The 16,989-nt window shown below is 28.2% G+C and overlaps 4 protein-coding genes across 4 annotated transcripts in view; all 4 read left to right on the forward strand.

Moving 5' to 3' along the window:
* The first annotated feature begins 4,663 nt into the window (after window positions 1–4,663).
* LOC113386072 (neurobeachin-like protein 1) lies at window positions 4,664–10,527 on the forward strand. Its single transcript, XM_026623881.1, has 11 exons — window positions 4,664–4,829; window positions 4,900–5,097; window positions 5,574–5,723; window positions 5,797–5,977; window positions 6,042–6,130; window positions 7,843–8,244; window positions 8,374–8,699; window positions 8,791–9,068; window positions 9,186–9,312; window positions 9,673–9,943; window positions 10,423–10,527. The coding sequence occupies exons 1-11, from the start codon at window positions 4,779–4,781 to the stop codon at window positions 10,525–10,527; spliced, it is 2,178 nt and encodes a 725-aa protein (XP_026479666.1). The 5' UTR covers window positions 4,664–4,778.
* A 167-nt stretch (window positions 10,528–10,694) lies between these two features.
* Window positions 10,695–12,032, forward strand: LOC113386073 (neurobeachin-like protein 1). The gene is made up of 4 exons (XM_026623882.1): window positions 10,695–10,863; window positions 11,002–11,183; window positions 11,264–11,453; window positions 11,653–12,032. The coding sequence occupies exons 1-4, from the start codon at window positions 10,695–10,697 to the stop codon at window positions 12,030–12,032; spliced, it is 921 nt and encodes a 306-aa protein (XP_026479667.1).
* A 1-nt stretch (window position 12,033) lies between these two features.
* On the forward strand, window positions 12,034–14,792 carry LOC113386074 (neurobeachin-like protein 1). The gene is made up of 9 exons (XM_026623883.1): window positions 12,034–12,145; window positions 12,216–12,425; window positions 12,738–12,918; window positions 13,006–13,148; window positions 13,229–13,445; window positions 13,788–13,960; window positions 14,278–14,448; window positions 14,527–14,650; window positions 14,743–14,792. Exons 2-9 carry the CDS (start codon window positions 12,276–12,278, stop codon window positions 14,790–14,792), a joined length of 1,209 nt encoding a protein of 402 aa, XP_026479668.1. The 5' UTR covers window positions 12,034–12,145; window positions 12,216–12,275.
* Window positions 14,793–14,922: 130 nt separating this feature from the next.
* LOC113386076 (neurobeachin-like protein 1) overlaps window positions 14,923–16,989 on the forward strand; it is an 84,596-nt gene continuing 82,529 nt past the window's right edge. Inside the window, 3 exon segments of the mRNA XM_026623884.1 lie at window positions 14,923–15,019; window positions 15,373–15,597; window positions 15,691–15,878. Of these exon segments, the coding sequence (XP_026479669.1) occupies window positions 14,929–15,019; window positions 15,373–15,597; window positions 15,691–15,878 (504 nt within the window). The 5' untranslated portion in view covers window positions 14,923–14,928.

The following is a 16,989-nucleotide window of genomic DNA, read 5'->3' on the forward strand; positions in this document are numbered from 1 at the left end:
ATTTTTTAAATAAAATCTGGATGTCTCAAAGAATTATATTTATGGTGAAGTAGAACTTTAAGAATCTAATATTATCTACATTGAGATCATTGCATTTTTATGTGCCATTTATTTGTAAACTCTTCATACAGGTCATGACGTCAAAAAAAGGTTTTCAGGAACAGATTTAAACCAGAAAGTAAATGAGCTCTAATCGTTAGAGCAAAACTTAGCTTACAGAGTTAATTTTAATGTCCTGATAGTTTATGTTAGGTCAACATTTTTGATTAAAAATACATCACATTTAAATACATTTTAAATAAAACGATACCTCTGAATAATTGTAAGCTCGTAAGCTCACAGTAATATAAAGCTTCATCTTCAGCAAAACCAAAAAATGTGACTACAAGGAATTAATGTGCAAGATTCATAGAACCTCAATCTCAAAAAAAAATATTGACAATTTATTTATTTGAATTGAGCGCCTGAATTGAGCGACCAATATATAAGAAGTAAGGATCGTAACAGTGTTGCCATGACAACAGAATGTTATGGTATATTTTATGGGATATTTTCCATAAATTTTAAATCTATTTTAATTCTGTATGAAGAGTAAAAAACAATGTTTTCAATATTTGGCACAAAAAATTCATAAATCATAAGCATTTGAACATTTTTTGCATTAAAATAAATCACTATATCATAGCTTCACTATCGGTGCTCATACATATTTCATAAAAACATTTATATTTTAAATCAAATGTATAAAACCATAATTTTAATCATATTTCACAATGTCTGCAAATTTGTATGTTGATAATCGCAAATTTTATCAAGATACATTTCGATAAACTATATGTTACAATTTATTGCTCAAGTTTATTCTATAATAGATGATAGTTTATGAAATTGAATCTGTACAGAAATTAATTATGTTTTAAATTTTATGATAGTTTACACTAAAGATGAATTATGATAATTTACTCTGAAAAATGGAAAACGCATCATTAAGCAATTATCAAACTTTATACATTGATTTGAATCTGATAATGTGAAGAATGTTATTTTTAATTAATTAATTAATTTATTAGGCGAAATTTTGGTTCCAATAAATATAATTTGATTACGATTACAAAAATGTAATTGGTATATTGATTGACAAAATGTAAGGTAAGAGTTTTTCTGATAAGTCAATAAATACATGATGATCGATCTAAATACATATGATCATAAATAATCATATATTTAATTTATGTTATTACACCGCTGTTCTATATCTAATTAATATAGTTATATTAATTAACTATTATACTTATATTAACAGTAAAATATAGTTACCTATTTAGATTCTATAGATAAATTGTCTGTGATCTACAATAAAATGCAAAAAAATACATACACTTTTTGTGCCCACAATCAAATACAAATTAGTTGCTTCATATTGATGTTGAAATTTTTACTCATTTCATAAATTCAAATAATTAGCATATAGTGGCTTATAGTAGTGACTATAAAATACCTATATCATGTCTTTGCCTTCGCATATTATAAGATTATTTTTGCGTAACACAAATAATAATACAAAAAATTCAAATTGACATAAATATCACGTAAAAATCATGATAGTTTTAATGTTGAAAAACTTTATTGCAAAATATATCTAAATTAACTATATACCAAAATGACACAATTATTGAAAGTATAAGCCTTTTAGTCTAAGATTGTAGAGTGTAGATTGATTTACATAGTATGATATGTTATTAAAAATATAATTAAAAAAAGAGAAAATATATTAATATAATTTTCATACTTTTCGAATATTAGTTTCAAAATAAGTTATTTGTTATATTGCATTCTAGCGCATTCTTAGCAAGTTTGAAAAATTATTAGAAATTACATTTAGTATGCAAAATTGTCCAAGGAATATTCCTTCCAAATACAAATTTAACTTTGCCATTTTTTAAAATAATGCAAAACAGAATATCCAGTGGCGTAGCTTTGCTGTTGATTCGAAGTAAGCTACGCCCCTGAATTAAAGGCATTTAATTATTCTATTCGTAAAACTTTTTATACATTTTGGCGTATGTTACGTATAATTATAATAATCTGATAAAATGTACAGTTTTTTGTATTGTATTTTCATTTTTAAGTCTTTGCTTTTTCATTGCTAACATGCAAATTAAAATATATTGTTGTACAAGCTTACGATGATGTTTTATTATAACCATTTTGATTTATGTTTTTAGGAAAATATATACTATATGTAAGAAAATATCAGATTTGGAAATGAAGGATTCAATATCTGTAACTATTGCCATAAATTGGAAAAAATACAGAAATAAGAAGTTGGAGGGTTGGAGCTTATATATATACCATTTGCTGCAAAGGTAAGGTGACCATGGTCGTCCCGGCTGGGCCGGAACTATCCCCGTTGGCCCGGAACTGTTCTGGATTTTCTCCTTGTGTCCCGGGATTTTCTAGCAATTTTTGCTCCGGATTTAGATTTTGTGTCCCGGTTTGTCGCGGATTTTTAAATATTTACAGATAAATTTATAAAAGTTATGAAAATAAACATGTAATTTTTTTGATGAAATTAATTTTGTACAAGGCTCAAAAGCGAAGAAAATAGATCGAAAAAAAACATATAATATCATAGATTAAGATGTATTATATATAATCGAATAGTAAAATTTATACTGAAAGTTTGCAATTCTGATTTAAAAAAAAATCATATAAAAAAACTATTGCACCACCCCTACTACTCCGTCCAGGATTAGCATAACTAAAAAATTACCACCTCGATTTCGACTTAAAAAAAAAGATGGTCACCTTAGCAAAGGATACTTAGCGATTTCTTTATACTGCACTTCCCGACGGAGAAGGTTAGTACCAGAAAATCAGATTTGCATTCTTTATTTCTTGATATTTCAAGTAATGCTAAGTCGTTAGACACCAACATTGGTAAAAAAATAGCCATTGGATGAACTTGATTACAGAAATTGCGTTGATTACTTTTACGGCGCGATCTGCCGAACCGTTTCTTTCCACTTGCAACAAGTGCCAAAAAAATTGGTCCAGGTTTTCGCCAAACAACCTGCACAATTTGAAAACTCTTTAAAAATATTTAGTTGGGAATGCATTTCCATGTTGCTGTCCAGTTTCTCATAATCATCAGCCGGGCTGATGAGACAAAATTCCACTTACGCCTATTTACTTTGTTCTCAAATCTGTTCTCATACGTCTGATTATTGTTAAAATCACGTTTTTTTAAATATAATAATAAAGTTCTGATTTTGGTTGTTTGTACAAATTAATATTAGAGATAACAAACAAATGGAATGAATCAAACGATGAATCATAGTAGTGTTATAATAATAATAATTGATATTAAAGAATTTAATCTTATGAGAAATATGAGAACAAAATAACTTAATTATTCTGTATATGTTGAACGAAATTAAGATTAGATAAAAAACGAAATAAAATAAAACTTGACAGCATGAATCATACCAGTGTTATAATAATGATTAATAATATTTTCATAACATAACCGCGATACACTATGAATCATTCAACTCTTTTTCTTTTTCATGTTTTTTTTTAAAGTAATCCCATGTTTAGAAATAAATGCATGCATGTTAATTATATGTGTTTTCATATGATATTAAAAATGGACTATCAATGTTATTTATTTATTACTTATACGATAAATATTGTAAATTCGGGTGCATTTAGTTAGCCGGTCTATTACATTGGAATATAATCTCAGTCTCTTATTATATTTGGAAATGTGAGGACTATACCAAAATTATGACTATTAATTACAAAGGTAATTACTTTCAAAAACTTGTGATTTTAGTGGCAGTTTAAGTAAATTGAGGGAAAAATTTATAAATAAGCTTGCGTGGTTTTTGCTTTATATAAAAATATTTTTTGTTTACTTGTGTTGATTTCTATTTTTCCTCCTCATTGTGAAGGAATATCAAATATTATTTTTAAAATGGTATACTTTTATTATATTTGATATACCAGCACTATTTGATTCAAATATTTGAAATAACTATTTCGAACTAAATGCACAGGTGAGTATTGCATATGATACCCAATAAGATAACTATCAAGAGTAAGATATATATATATATATATATATATATATAATTACATAACATTTAACTGGTTTGATAACAAAATAAAGTATTATGTATCATGTATGCAAATATCACTTATATTTATACATGTGCTGAAACCTGATTCGAAATCGGTAGGTAGGGTTACATGTGTTTTGTGAAATGTGTAGGAGTCTTAAATGAATAACATGGAATGAAATAATAATATACATAATAAACAAAATGAAATAATCATTTAAATCAAGATACGGAAAAATGTGTAAATATTTCACTTTAACAGCAACTGCTGTTTGATTATGATTTGGGTAACGACTTCATATTAGAATTTGTCGTCATTGAATGTATTTGTTACAGTTAAATATATTTTATAATGTAAATTAATCAAATTATTAAAAATGTAAATTGTGTCAACCAGAACGAATGCATAACAGTGATCCGAAAAGAATGTAAATTCAAATTTCCCTCCAGTTTTATATTTTGTTTAACACCTGATTCCTCTTTGACAAGCAGATAACACGAGGTAGTAACATTAGCGCAATATGGTGGCCGATGTGTCATCTGTCAGTTGATATCGGTGTAGAATGTTAACATGAAATAATATTTTTATTAAACATTATATTTAAACATGATTGAATTCAATTTTAGCAACGACAGAACGATAATATATTCATAATGGAATCCAGAAAAGACATTTACAATCTCTGGATCCAATACACAACAAAGGTATTTGAAATATTAAGCAATATCTAGTTTCTATCCAATTGGTTCTTTATTTCTCTTCATTTCTTTTCAGAATGAAGAAATTTATTTTAGACAATTCGTAGCAGGATTTGTGGGAATATGGGAGTCTCAATTATGTCTCGATGTAAATAAACCCCCTAGTCTAACCGAGACTAAAAGTGATTCAGGGCCCCATTTGACAAGACTGCCGGATGAACTATTACCAGCTATTGGCAAATTTCTATATATAGCTAAAGATACAGCCGAGAAGGTTTATTAAATTCAGAAATATGTTGAAATCTCATTTTGCAAATGTTACATTTAATTGTTTGCACTTAAGCGATGATTTCTACTTTATGTTTGCTTATTCGTATACCATTTGTATATTATAAGATACTTGATATTAATTTACTTTTTATTTTTATTGCTTCCAAGGCAAAGGCTGTCATTCTTAAGGCATTTTACAATTATTACTTATCTACTTGCATTTGTAACATAACAGTAAAGATCAATTTTGCTTTGCAATAGTTTTAAAAGCAATCATATAAGAGTTTTAATTCACTGTATAATTTTACATACATTTATACTATAATCATTAATTAATATTACTAAATATTAAAATAATTAATTAATATTACTTATTCATATCCATATATCATATAAATATGATAGCTATTATGTAAGATTTTCTTTGTATAATTGAATTTTAAAGATAGAAGTAATATATTTTTAATCTTTTCCTTTAAGGATATTATTACACCAACATTCCTCAATGAAGCAGAAGTGCTGATTAAATGTTTGACAATAATATGCAGAAATTTTGATAATATCCCCCTCATATCCTCTTGTGAATATATCAGTCAATGTATATCTATTGCCAGTATTGTTGTGCACAAGGTAAATATAGGATATTGCTGGAATCTCCACTAAAAAATGTATATTCAGAAACCTTATGTATTATTTTTTCCAGTTGCTAAAAAACCCAATTGAAAATGCCGATTCATTTCTCCGTTCTTTAGCACTGATGTTAGAAGTACTGTACGATCCATATTTCACTTGGAGAAATTTTTTATTAAACAATAATGCTGATTTTGCAAGACTGCAACACCAACCGGCTTTGCTTCATGTAGAAGTCATTCCATTTATTTATGGTAAGTTATATTTGGTTGATAATAAATAACATCAATAAATATTGATAATATTTTCCTATTTCAGATTGTTTTCAATCCTCACTAATGTTTTCTTATCCGGAAATAAGTACAGCTCTTTTACATGTATTAGGTGCAGTGATATTTGGTGCCCAAGTAAGTAATTTTCGAACTAAATGTTGGCAAAATTGCTTTTTCAAATAGTCTGTAGAGACAGAATTTGGAATAATCTTTATTATTATAATCTATACCAATGCACATACACTCTTGCATACTCTAAATTAAAAGTGATATAAAGATAACATAGACTAGGCTATATTTCGGTAGCTATGCCTTGGTATAACTCTCTAATAGATAAGTATTGCTTCTTGCTTTTCAGATAGAGTTTACGTTAGATTTCTATAATAATGTGATTAAGTAAAATTTATACAATTATTTAGATGAAAATTTATTAATTTTGAGATACAGATTCTTGCTAACAAATTTGTGCTTGTATTGATGCAAAACAGGATCAATGAACTTCATTTAAATTTCAATTATTTTACATCTACTTTAAGATAATGATAGATAATGCAACAAACCATTAAATATATTACTGTGACGGTTTAATTAATTAGCTACATATTTTCTCATTTATACAAATATATTAAACATAAGACACATTCACAAAACTAATATTTATATTTGAGATCTATTCAAAATTTGTGACGTCCTGTTTAGTTACATATTTATTATTATAATGTGTCACTGTTAATTTTGATTTTAAGTTTTAATATATGTTTGCAGTAGTATATATAAATGAATTAAAAATGGTATTGGTTATATGTTTGAATTAAATCAAATAACTAAAGGCATGGGTAAAGGTGAATAATCTATTAATTGATATAGTAGCTAGTTATATATTATTAAAATAATTTAACAAAGCTTCAATATGAATGAAGAATATGCTATTTAATATATATTTTGAATATTTTTGTTTTGAAAATTTATTGATCATTGTTTCATTTGCTATGAGGAAAATTTTCATTACGTTCCAGTAGTTGATACATATTGTGTACAGTAATGATTGATTAGATTTTAAGTATTAGAAAAATTATAATTTTTCAGAAGATGATTTTGAATTATAAACCTATTGACAATTGGAATTCTGATGGTATGGCTCGTAGACTTAGTGAAGGGGTGAGTTAACTGTTACTAAAAATTGGTTATTAAAATATTTTTGCATGGCATTGATAAAGCTTGTTTGGGTTAAAATTAATTGAATAGATACCCAAGTCATTGTTATTAAAAAAATGATTAACACACATTTGCATGTTTTTTTTTCTAATAGTAAAGAGTAAATAATTTTAATAGTACTTTTGCAAAGAATATATTCAAGAAAAAACATTATGTAGTCATAAAAGGATAGCAATTTTTTTTTTATTGATCTGTGAAATTTTATTTTATTTAATCGACAAAATAAGTTTGACGTATATTTGTTCTGAATTCTATTTCTTACAAATATTTTTATGTAAAAAACTTTATGAAACTTCTACTCCACATATTAAGTTTTATGTTCACTTAGAAACCCAGAATTTAATTTTCAGTTTAATATCCTTGATTTATATTTCGTTGTTGAATTTATACATTGAAGTCATTGTGCAAGTAAAAAGTTTGTGCTTAGCCATTTTATAATAAATCTTCTCCATCATGATGCATGTAATTAAAATATTTCAAGCTTATTAACAAATTGTTTTTATTAGGTTTTTATTAACAACTCTTTTTTTAATGTGTGTAAAGTTTGCAGCAATTTTATTAGAACTTGGATAAAATTCAAAGCTTTTTCAATACATATATATTTAATTTAATATGCTCTTTTAATTAAAAAGCACAACGGTCAACGTGCCATTTGCCCAGCCACTGTCAGTATTCTTATGGACGTAATAGGACGAAAAACCGTCGATTGTGAAGTGCGCACAATTGCCCTGCGCTGTTTCGTAGCCATGGTGCAGGTCCTGCACAGATCTACTCCAGACCAGAGGCAGATAGAACTAGCTACGATCCTAAGCTTATTTCACACGACGTTTGTTAAATTTCTGTCTGATCAATCTGAAGAAAATTTAGTGAAATCTGAGGATAATCAAGATAATGTTAAAACAATTGCCATATGCTCTATTGTTAATTCCGTAAAACTGTTAATGACAAATGCTGCTAATAATGTTCTGATAGCTCAGGCTTTAGTAGATGCTAATTTGTTGAATTTGTTAGTAACACTGCCGAAACATACAAAGGTAAATTTATACATATATATATATATATATATATATATATATATATATTTAATTTCACATTACTGAAAATTTATAATTATATATGGAAGAGCAGATCTAGTTTTACAATTAATTTTTGTCCATTTTTAGGAATGGGATATAGATCATCAATTACTAGCCACAGAATGTATAAGTAGTTTATCTCGAATTACACACCTATGTGTATCTGCTAGAGAAATTTTTATCAAAAATGACTATTATGATATTTTTATGTCATCTGTTGCTGAACTTGGAACTCCATCAAGATCTTTATTATGCCAGTTACTAAAAATGATAACCGGAGATGGAAATGATAACACAATTTGTAATTCACACATTCTTATAAGATTAATCACTTGGATCATTGATATGGATGAACATGATCAGCCTTGGATTTCAGAGGAGATATGTAAAATATGCACCGAAAGCTTATTAAGGTAATTTTATTACCTTATTTATTTCTTGTTTTACGGCATTCTCAATTTTTATTATTATATTATATCTATATCTTGATTTTATTATTTTCAGCAAGCAATTAGCTGCTGAAAGCAAGATTATTGTTGCTGTGTGTGAAGTCCTCGGTCATCCAGATAAACTATCAATAAATGCAGCGATTGAGTTAATAAAATTATTAGAAAGTTTAGCATTGCATTCAATTACAACACATGAATTAAAAATGCTATTTCTACTTTTGCGGCCCGAACTTGAGTTGCCATATTATAAGAATCTTTTACAAGCAGTTGCTACAATTTTTCGTAATCAAAAATTGATCTGCAGGAGTTATATTGATATGCAGGGAGAAACAGGTATAACAATTTTATATTGAGAATTGACTAAAATAATAATAAAATCTTAAGATAAAAAATATTTTTACATAATTGTATTAAGTACTTGCATTATTAATTTACATTATGTATTTTTAGATGGTTTAAGGGTACCAGAAATTAGAAAATGGGCAGGATGTTCCTACGGCTTTAGCTTTCACTGTTGGATTCGATTAGATCCTCTTTCAGACTTGGATGGGCAAAATTTTCGGAGGCAATTATTCAAGTATGTTTTTACAATAATTGATATGAGTTGAAATAAGATCTTGCAGTTTTCAATTTATGTTAAGCAAATCGAAAGATCTGGGGGGCCGTTTAAAACCAAAAAGTCAAATATGAAATACCTAACTTGTTTTAAGTTGAATAACTAAAACTATTTAAACTAAATTCATAATAAAGGACTTAATATATTTATTCTTGATTTTGATTTTTTTGGCGATTAATGTTATCTTGTATGGCAAATGAGTTCCTGGTCTTTATGACATACTAAAATATTAGAGGTCTATGACATTTTAATATAAAAATGAATTATTAACAATGAGGGTGCGTCTACATCTATCTAATTGTTTATTTTTCTCATTTTCAGTTTGATTACGCCTCAAGGTACCGGCATGGAAGTTTTTGTGCAGCGCGACGGTTCTCTAGTCACCGCCATTTCACTACGACGCGAATTTTTAACCGCCGCGGTAAACGCCAGTTCCATTGGCAGTCCTGGTGGTTTAGCTGATGGTAAATGGCATTCCGTCACTGTGTGCTTGGCACCACCCAGGCGGCCGTTTGCACACAACAACGTCACGATATATGTTGATGGGACGCAGAAGTTGGCAGTTAGCATGAAATTCACTGCATTTGCTGAGGTCAGATATTAATCTTATACTTTTTAATATGAAATAGCAAGTTCAAATATTTCAAGCAGTCGACGTTATGTTACCACATCATGTTTTTAAGTTTTATTATTTTTACCCTTATTTTGATTTATTTTCAAACTATTTTTGTATTTCTGCAATAGTATCATGTAATTTATTTCAGTGTCATTTTTATATTTTATTTAATATATAGGTGATCTCTTTATACTCTTGATTTTTAATAAGAATGTAAGAAAAAATTATAAATTTACAGCATTAGTTAATTGTACAAATAATACTATTATTGTTACTTGTTTAATAAAACGAATGTAATAAAAGTGTTACAGCTACCACATCACAAAAGAGATGATTATTATATAACATGAACAAGAGTTATGCGACTTTCCTATTTTAATTCGTTAATATTATGTTTTATAATAACTTATAATATGAAATGATTTCATGTCAGATTATATTTTGCGTATTTACAGCCATTTTCTTACTGCACAATTGGTTCAGTTGTGCAAAGAATTTCTGGTAATCAGCAGCAAAATAATTCTACTGCAACCAAAACAGATGCTCCTGAAAAGGATTAGTGCCAAATATTATTGAAAAAACATTTTTGCCATCACTAATTTCACAAGTATGTAAAACTCTACTTTTCATTTAACCCAACTATCTAATATGATTATATTTGAATTAGAGTGTGTTGTTTGAAATTGTAATACTTTATTGTTGAGTCTAGGTACCAAATTATTTTACAATGCCACTTAGAACAAAAACTACACTAGATCCCCATGTGAGAAGTTTTCCTTCTGGTATGCAAGATTCTGTGTGGGGAATCCCTTGTTGTTTGAAGGGACAATTAGGTTTAGCTTGTTTATTACAGGAGCCAGTAACAATGTCCCAAGCAAAAACACTTTTTGAAGCAGGTATTACATTTTGTTTTTAATACAGCACTCATTATACGGTGCATTAACAATATTATGAAAATTTTGAACTTTGTTTTAATAATCAAATGATTAAAATAATTTTTTTCACAAAATAGTAAAGATGTGATTCTATTTCAGGACCGTCATTTCGTATGCTGCTGGCAAACGACGAGCTTAGTGAAGGTTCTGATCTCTTGAATCGCTTAATATTTTGCTTTTCTCCTACTGCTTGCTGGGATAATCTTTGCATTGATCTTGCACCGGCACACAAATATAATGGACATGTTGTGGCCAAGATATGTCATACCCAACACATTCAAGTAAGTGTACATATTTTAAATAATAAATTATAATAAATTATATGATTGAATATTTAGATAAAATATATCCAAATTTTTAGGATGTTTTAAATGGCATTGGGGGCATCCATAGTTTATTGCCATTCCTAGAGTTTGCTGGCCATGTGAAGGATCAAGATAGAAACATTATGCATTTAATTTCTCATATGTCTAGTAGTACTCTTAAACAAAGTCCTAATTCTCCTGATGATATGGTAGAATGGGAAATACTTCCGTCCAGTGCTAGTATGGGTAAATAGATATGTTTTTATATTCAAACATATTTTTAATCATTTGATAAAATCTAATAAATTAACTTTATATTTTTATATTTTTAATCAATATTTTAATTAATATTTTGATTAAAATTTTTAATTAGTGTTTTTTGGTCATTTATTGGGAAAAAAAATCTCAATTATGTTATGGTTTAATTTTGACTTTTTTATTTCAGATCACAAACTTGATCAGACTCCAATTGCAATGTTTTTAGGGTTTTTTCGAAATGTATTAGCATCACACACACTAAATCAAGAACAATTACTACAAAATGAAGGTATTCCAATAATTGGAGCATTATTATTACAATGTGATTCATCATTGATAGATGTTAATGTATTAATGGCCGTCCAGTTATTAATTGAAAGTTGCAAAGCCAACGAAAATTCAGTATTACTTAAAACTTTTTATCAAATGGTTGTGTTTAATTTTAAAATATGGTCGAGAAGTGCTTTTCATATAAGAATTGGGCACATACAGTATATTTCGACAATAATTAAAGAAGATAGAAAATATTTTCGGAAGAAGTTTGGAATTCAGTTCTTTTGGATGTGATCAGAGAGTTTTTTGTGAGCTATGAGAATTTAAGTGCTGATGATGCAAAGACGATAAGAGTTTCATTATTGGGAATTGTTAAATTTTATATTGCTAAAGAAGTCAATGTTAAGGTTTGTATAAACACAAGAAAAATGTAAGGAATATTTTGCTATATTGTTGTATTAATGTGAGTATTTTCAGGAGGTGAAAGCAATTTTGAATTATTTATCATCTGTAAGGGAAGAATGTCTGTTAATAGAGATGTTGGAAATGTTATTATCACATTTGGAAACTAAGAACTGCAGAGATCAAATCTATTTACTAATGTATGAACCTAATGCTGCTGATTTATTATATGCTTTGCTACAAGATAAAACATTCTCAGTCGAGTTCAAGCAGAAACTTTTAAAGGTAATTTTTAAATATGCGTTCAGCACTTTAAAATTTTATTTTACATTTATGTTTAAGAATACTTCATTACGTTTAACAAAAAATTATAATAAACACATAGGAAACAAAACAAAAATAAAGTAGCATGTTGCCTCTGTAACTCCTAATAATAGATAATTAAAAGTTGATTTAAAATACTTACAAAGATATAATTTTTCTATACTAAACATGATATTTATTATAAAAAAATTGTTAGTTTTGCAATTAGTATACAGTATAATTTGGAATATTCTCTGTTATTATAGGTACTAATCTAACTTTTCTCAATTTTAGTTTCTATATGTTCTATTACGAACTGACAGGGTTAGTTCAAGACATAAGATGTCTTTACGTTTACAAGATGCAAAACTTCTCGGTTCAGTGAGCATGTATCCAGGATTAATATCTTTAATGCCATCTGAGCATTTGGTTATGGAGGTATCCGTGATGCTACTAGATCAAATGCTTCTTATAGGTAATTAGAATCTTTAATTTTATTAATATGTAATACATGAATATTTTTACAATGATTAAATTGTATTTTAATTTTTAATATTTATAGAAAATGAATGCAGCTTTGCGGGTGCTTTATCTCTATTATATGCTTTATCACTAGCAGATATTGATATTAAATTAGAAATGGCTAGAAAATTATTGGCAACCACATTTATGAATGAGAATGCACCATTTTTGATAGCTAAACAGGTAATTCGATTTTAAATTATTATTCAAATATATTTTGCAAGAGACGTTATATAATAATTAATACTGATATTGGCATGTAGGTTGGCTGGCAAGATTCCATAATGAGACTTTTAATAAAACGACCAATCAGTTCTCCAATAGCCCCTCCAAATACATTACTTGCTGAAGTAGCATCAGATTTGATGGCTTTTGATGAGATAAATATGGAACTTACTGAAATAGAAGATGTTCATGGACCTCCTAGTTTAACTGCTCAGGTCACCGAAGTTGCAACTGCTTTAGAGCAAGAAATAATAGGTAAATCATTGTAGGATACTCATAATCGATTATTTGAATGTTTTTAATAGTTATTGATACATTATTGGAAATTGAACTGATAAAGGATATTTAAACTCTCTGTTTGAAATTTTTGGCATAGTAATGCATAAATGTGAATACTATTTTGTAATTAATTGTATTTCATGTCAGTTTAATAATTAAAATAGTAAAACTTGTGATTGATTATGTTTTCATAATTGTCTTACTGGTAATATATAAACTTTATATAGAGACATTGGAATTTTCAACTTATTTCAAATATTTTAAAATTACTTCATTACATTTTCTTCAATTATTATTTTGTTTGTTTGTTTTGTTTAGATATTGCTGGATCTGTATCAGAGGTTGTAGTAGATAATTTAACTTCCGTGAAAGGTAACATATCATCTGTATATAGTGCCATCAAGCAACATACCAGCAATCTTCAGGATACTTTAGAACGTAGTCTTGTAGGAAGTACTGAAACTCATAGTGACTCTCTTGAATCATCAGAGGTAAAACATTATTTCACACAATAAATGATGATAGAATTTAAAATTATGTTCATACTTAATTTGGACTTTAGTCAGTTCACGTCAAATTTATGAAAATAGTTTTACTCCTTTTATTGAACTTTTAGATTATTAAGATTGATTATTAATTATTAAAATCTATAAATGATTTATTTGTATACATACATAATACCATTTAAAAAAATATGTCAATTACCAAAAAAATTTTTTATACTTACAAGATTCTTATTTGAGTTTCTCAGTCCCAGAAAAGTCTGTCTTATTAATATTCTTCTATTACATTTGTACTTTTTATATAGCTTACCCCAAGATTTGAAGTGACTGGAGATGATACAATCATGTGGGGTAGCCAAAATTCTTCATCTAGCAGTAGTACTGAAGACTTGTCTTCACTTCCTGTGAATCAGCATTTGGATGCCGAGAGCACAAATTCAGCAATTTCTAGTCAGAGCACTTTAAATAAAGATAAAGTACGTGTCAATATTTTAAATTACTCATAACATTTTTTTTATTTGAAAATGATCTAATTTCAAGAAATTTCTCCACAGGTAGCTCGCAATGAAGCCCTGGCATTGCAACAATTAAGAGAAGAAAAGGCTCTCGATAAAGAAGAAAATTTATGCTACTTAGTTACAAATATCTTATTTACAGTATTATGGCGTGGTGTTGAAGGTTCAACAAAAGATTCTTGGAAGGTATTGTATTTTTATACATGCACTACGGAGTGTTAGATTTATATTATTTATATACTATTTACAATTTAGGAGAGAGGTCAAGTTATGGCTTGTATCAACCTCTTGGGTCTCAACAATGAACTTTATTGCTCTCATTTAGAATTAAAGTTACATTTGTTAGAGATGGGAGTCCAAGCTTCTCTAGTTGACCTGACGGATGGTGCAGCAGGTGCGGGAACTCCTGTGCATCAGGAAAATGCTGCTCAACTTATGAGAATGGTGTTTGATTTGGTTGTTTTGGATCCAAATGAGGATGATTCCAAAAAATGTTCTGTGAAATTGCTGGATGGCGTTCTTGCACTTCTTGGTAAGTTTTTTAGAAATATAATTTATATTTCAAGAAAAAATTGCATTATTTTGCCTTATTAATGTGATCATTTTACTAGTATTTGCCTTGTTGTAGCTATAAAAAAAATATATATTTGCATCTAAATTAATGCATTTTACTTTTATTCTAAATATTCTATTAATTTTAATTTTAAATATTTATTGAATGCCAAACTCCCCACTGTATAGGGAGTACTTTTTTAAAATGCTTGTATTCACTATGAATTGCAGAAACATTTCGTCTTATTAAAGAATTTATTGAAATATGAATGAATAAAAAAATAAAATACAAATATCATATGTTAACCGGAATGTATATTTGTTCATTTATAGATGCGTTGTTGGTTTTTCAAGATGCTCCTAGTGAAGATTGGGGTGAAATGGCGCGATTATCTTTAGGCGTTCTAGTCAAATGTTCTTCCTCGAGTTGTTCTGAACTGGTTGCAATGGCTTCTGCCAAATTACATGCACTTTTGCATACAAGGCAAGTCACAAATGTGAAAGAAGCTGCCTATCTTCTTTATGAGCTAAATAATACACTGCAGAAAGCAATTGAAGGTAATATATATTATAGATAAAAATATGTTCATGATTCTTTTTTCAATTACTTTTCTACCATTTAATCTATATTAAATATTATATAAATTTCAGTTGGAAACTCTGAACAATATTCATTTCTGATGCCTGTGATGAAAGCATTATTTGATAAAACTAGACAAGTTCTATCCTTGAATGCCAATATTCCTGATCTGCCAGAAACTTCCTCAGGGCCAGTATTTTTTAATGATTTTCAAATGTATTCCCAGTCGCAGCAGTGGCAGTCATTTATTGATAAAAAGGTAAGATAGTCAGTAGTTTGTTTTTCAAGGAATCATAAATTAATAAATAATAAGCTGTATTTATTTCCAATAATTTGAGAAAATCTTTGTTTACTAAATTTGAATTATTCATATTAGGAGATAAATTGTTTTTTTTTTCAATAAAGCATAGTTACTATATAAAAATTTATTTGAGAATATCTAATACATACAAAGAATATAACAAATTTGTTTATGATTTTTTAAATTTTTGGATAATGACTGCAGTTTATATAAAAATATTTTTTGAATGAGTTCACATTATGATTGATATTTTTGATTGTATGATGACCTTACATCTATCCTATAATTATATTATGACACCTTAAGTATTATTTAAACAGTTTTTTTCTAACAACAAAAATAACTATCGACTCACTGTGTCATACTTATGATTACTTGGCAATTCTCTCCATTCATTTAAATTAGATTTTGTATTTTCTATGGTTTTGCCAGTTCTCCTTTTGCGGCTGATTTTTGTCCTAACACTTGCATATCATCATAATAATTTAAAGAGAGTACATCCAATTTTGATTTTTCATTTTCAGTGATGTATTAGTTTCTTTTTTATAATTGGATTGAGTTTTTATTGTTGCTAATACATCATCTTTTATCTTTACTGTGTCTGGTTTGGTACAAAACAACAGCACTATACTGACGATTCTGCTAAAAATGTATCCTTGAATGCTGGCCTGAAAGAAGGTGGTTCAGCATATGGTCCTCCTAATAAATCAAAATTATTGGTTTGTCCTAGTCCTTGGACAGGCAAGTCGCTGCTATGAATAAATGACGATTGTTCCTGAGATATTAATGAAAGATTATCTTGGAAATCATTGGCATAGTCTGTTGATTTTTCAAAAGTGCTTAAGAAATCGGATGGAGCTCCATAACTATCGCTGGGTGCTTGATATGATCCGCCATTTGAGAATGACCCACCGCTTGAGAATGGTCCAAATCCAGATGAGCCAGAGCTGCCAAAGTTTCCTCCCAGAGATGACAATCCTAAGCCGGATACCGGTACACCGTATGAAGTTTTTGGTGGTGTGTATTTTGGTGGAGCCGCATAATTACTACTGGGTGTATTGAAATTATT

This window comes from Ctenocephalides felis, unplaced genomic scaffold (assembly GCF_003426905.1).
Source record: "Ctenocephalides felis isolate EL2017-DRISC unplaced genomic scaffold, ASM342690v1 CF-g0.4_SCAFFOLD_03571, whole genome shotgun sequence".
Classification (NCBI taxonomy): domain Eukaryota; kingdom Metazoa; phylum Arthropoda; class Insecta; order Siphonaptera; family Pulicidae; genus Ctenocephalides; species Ctenocephalides felis.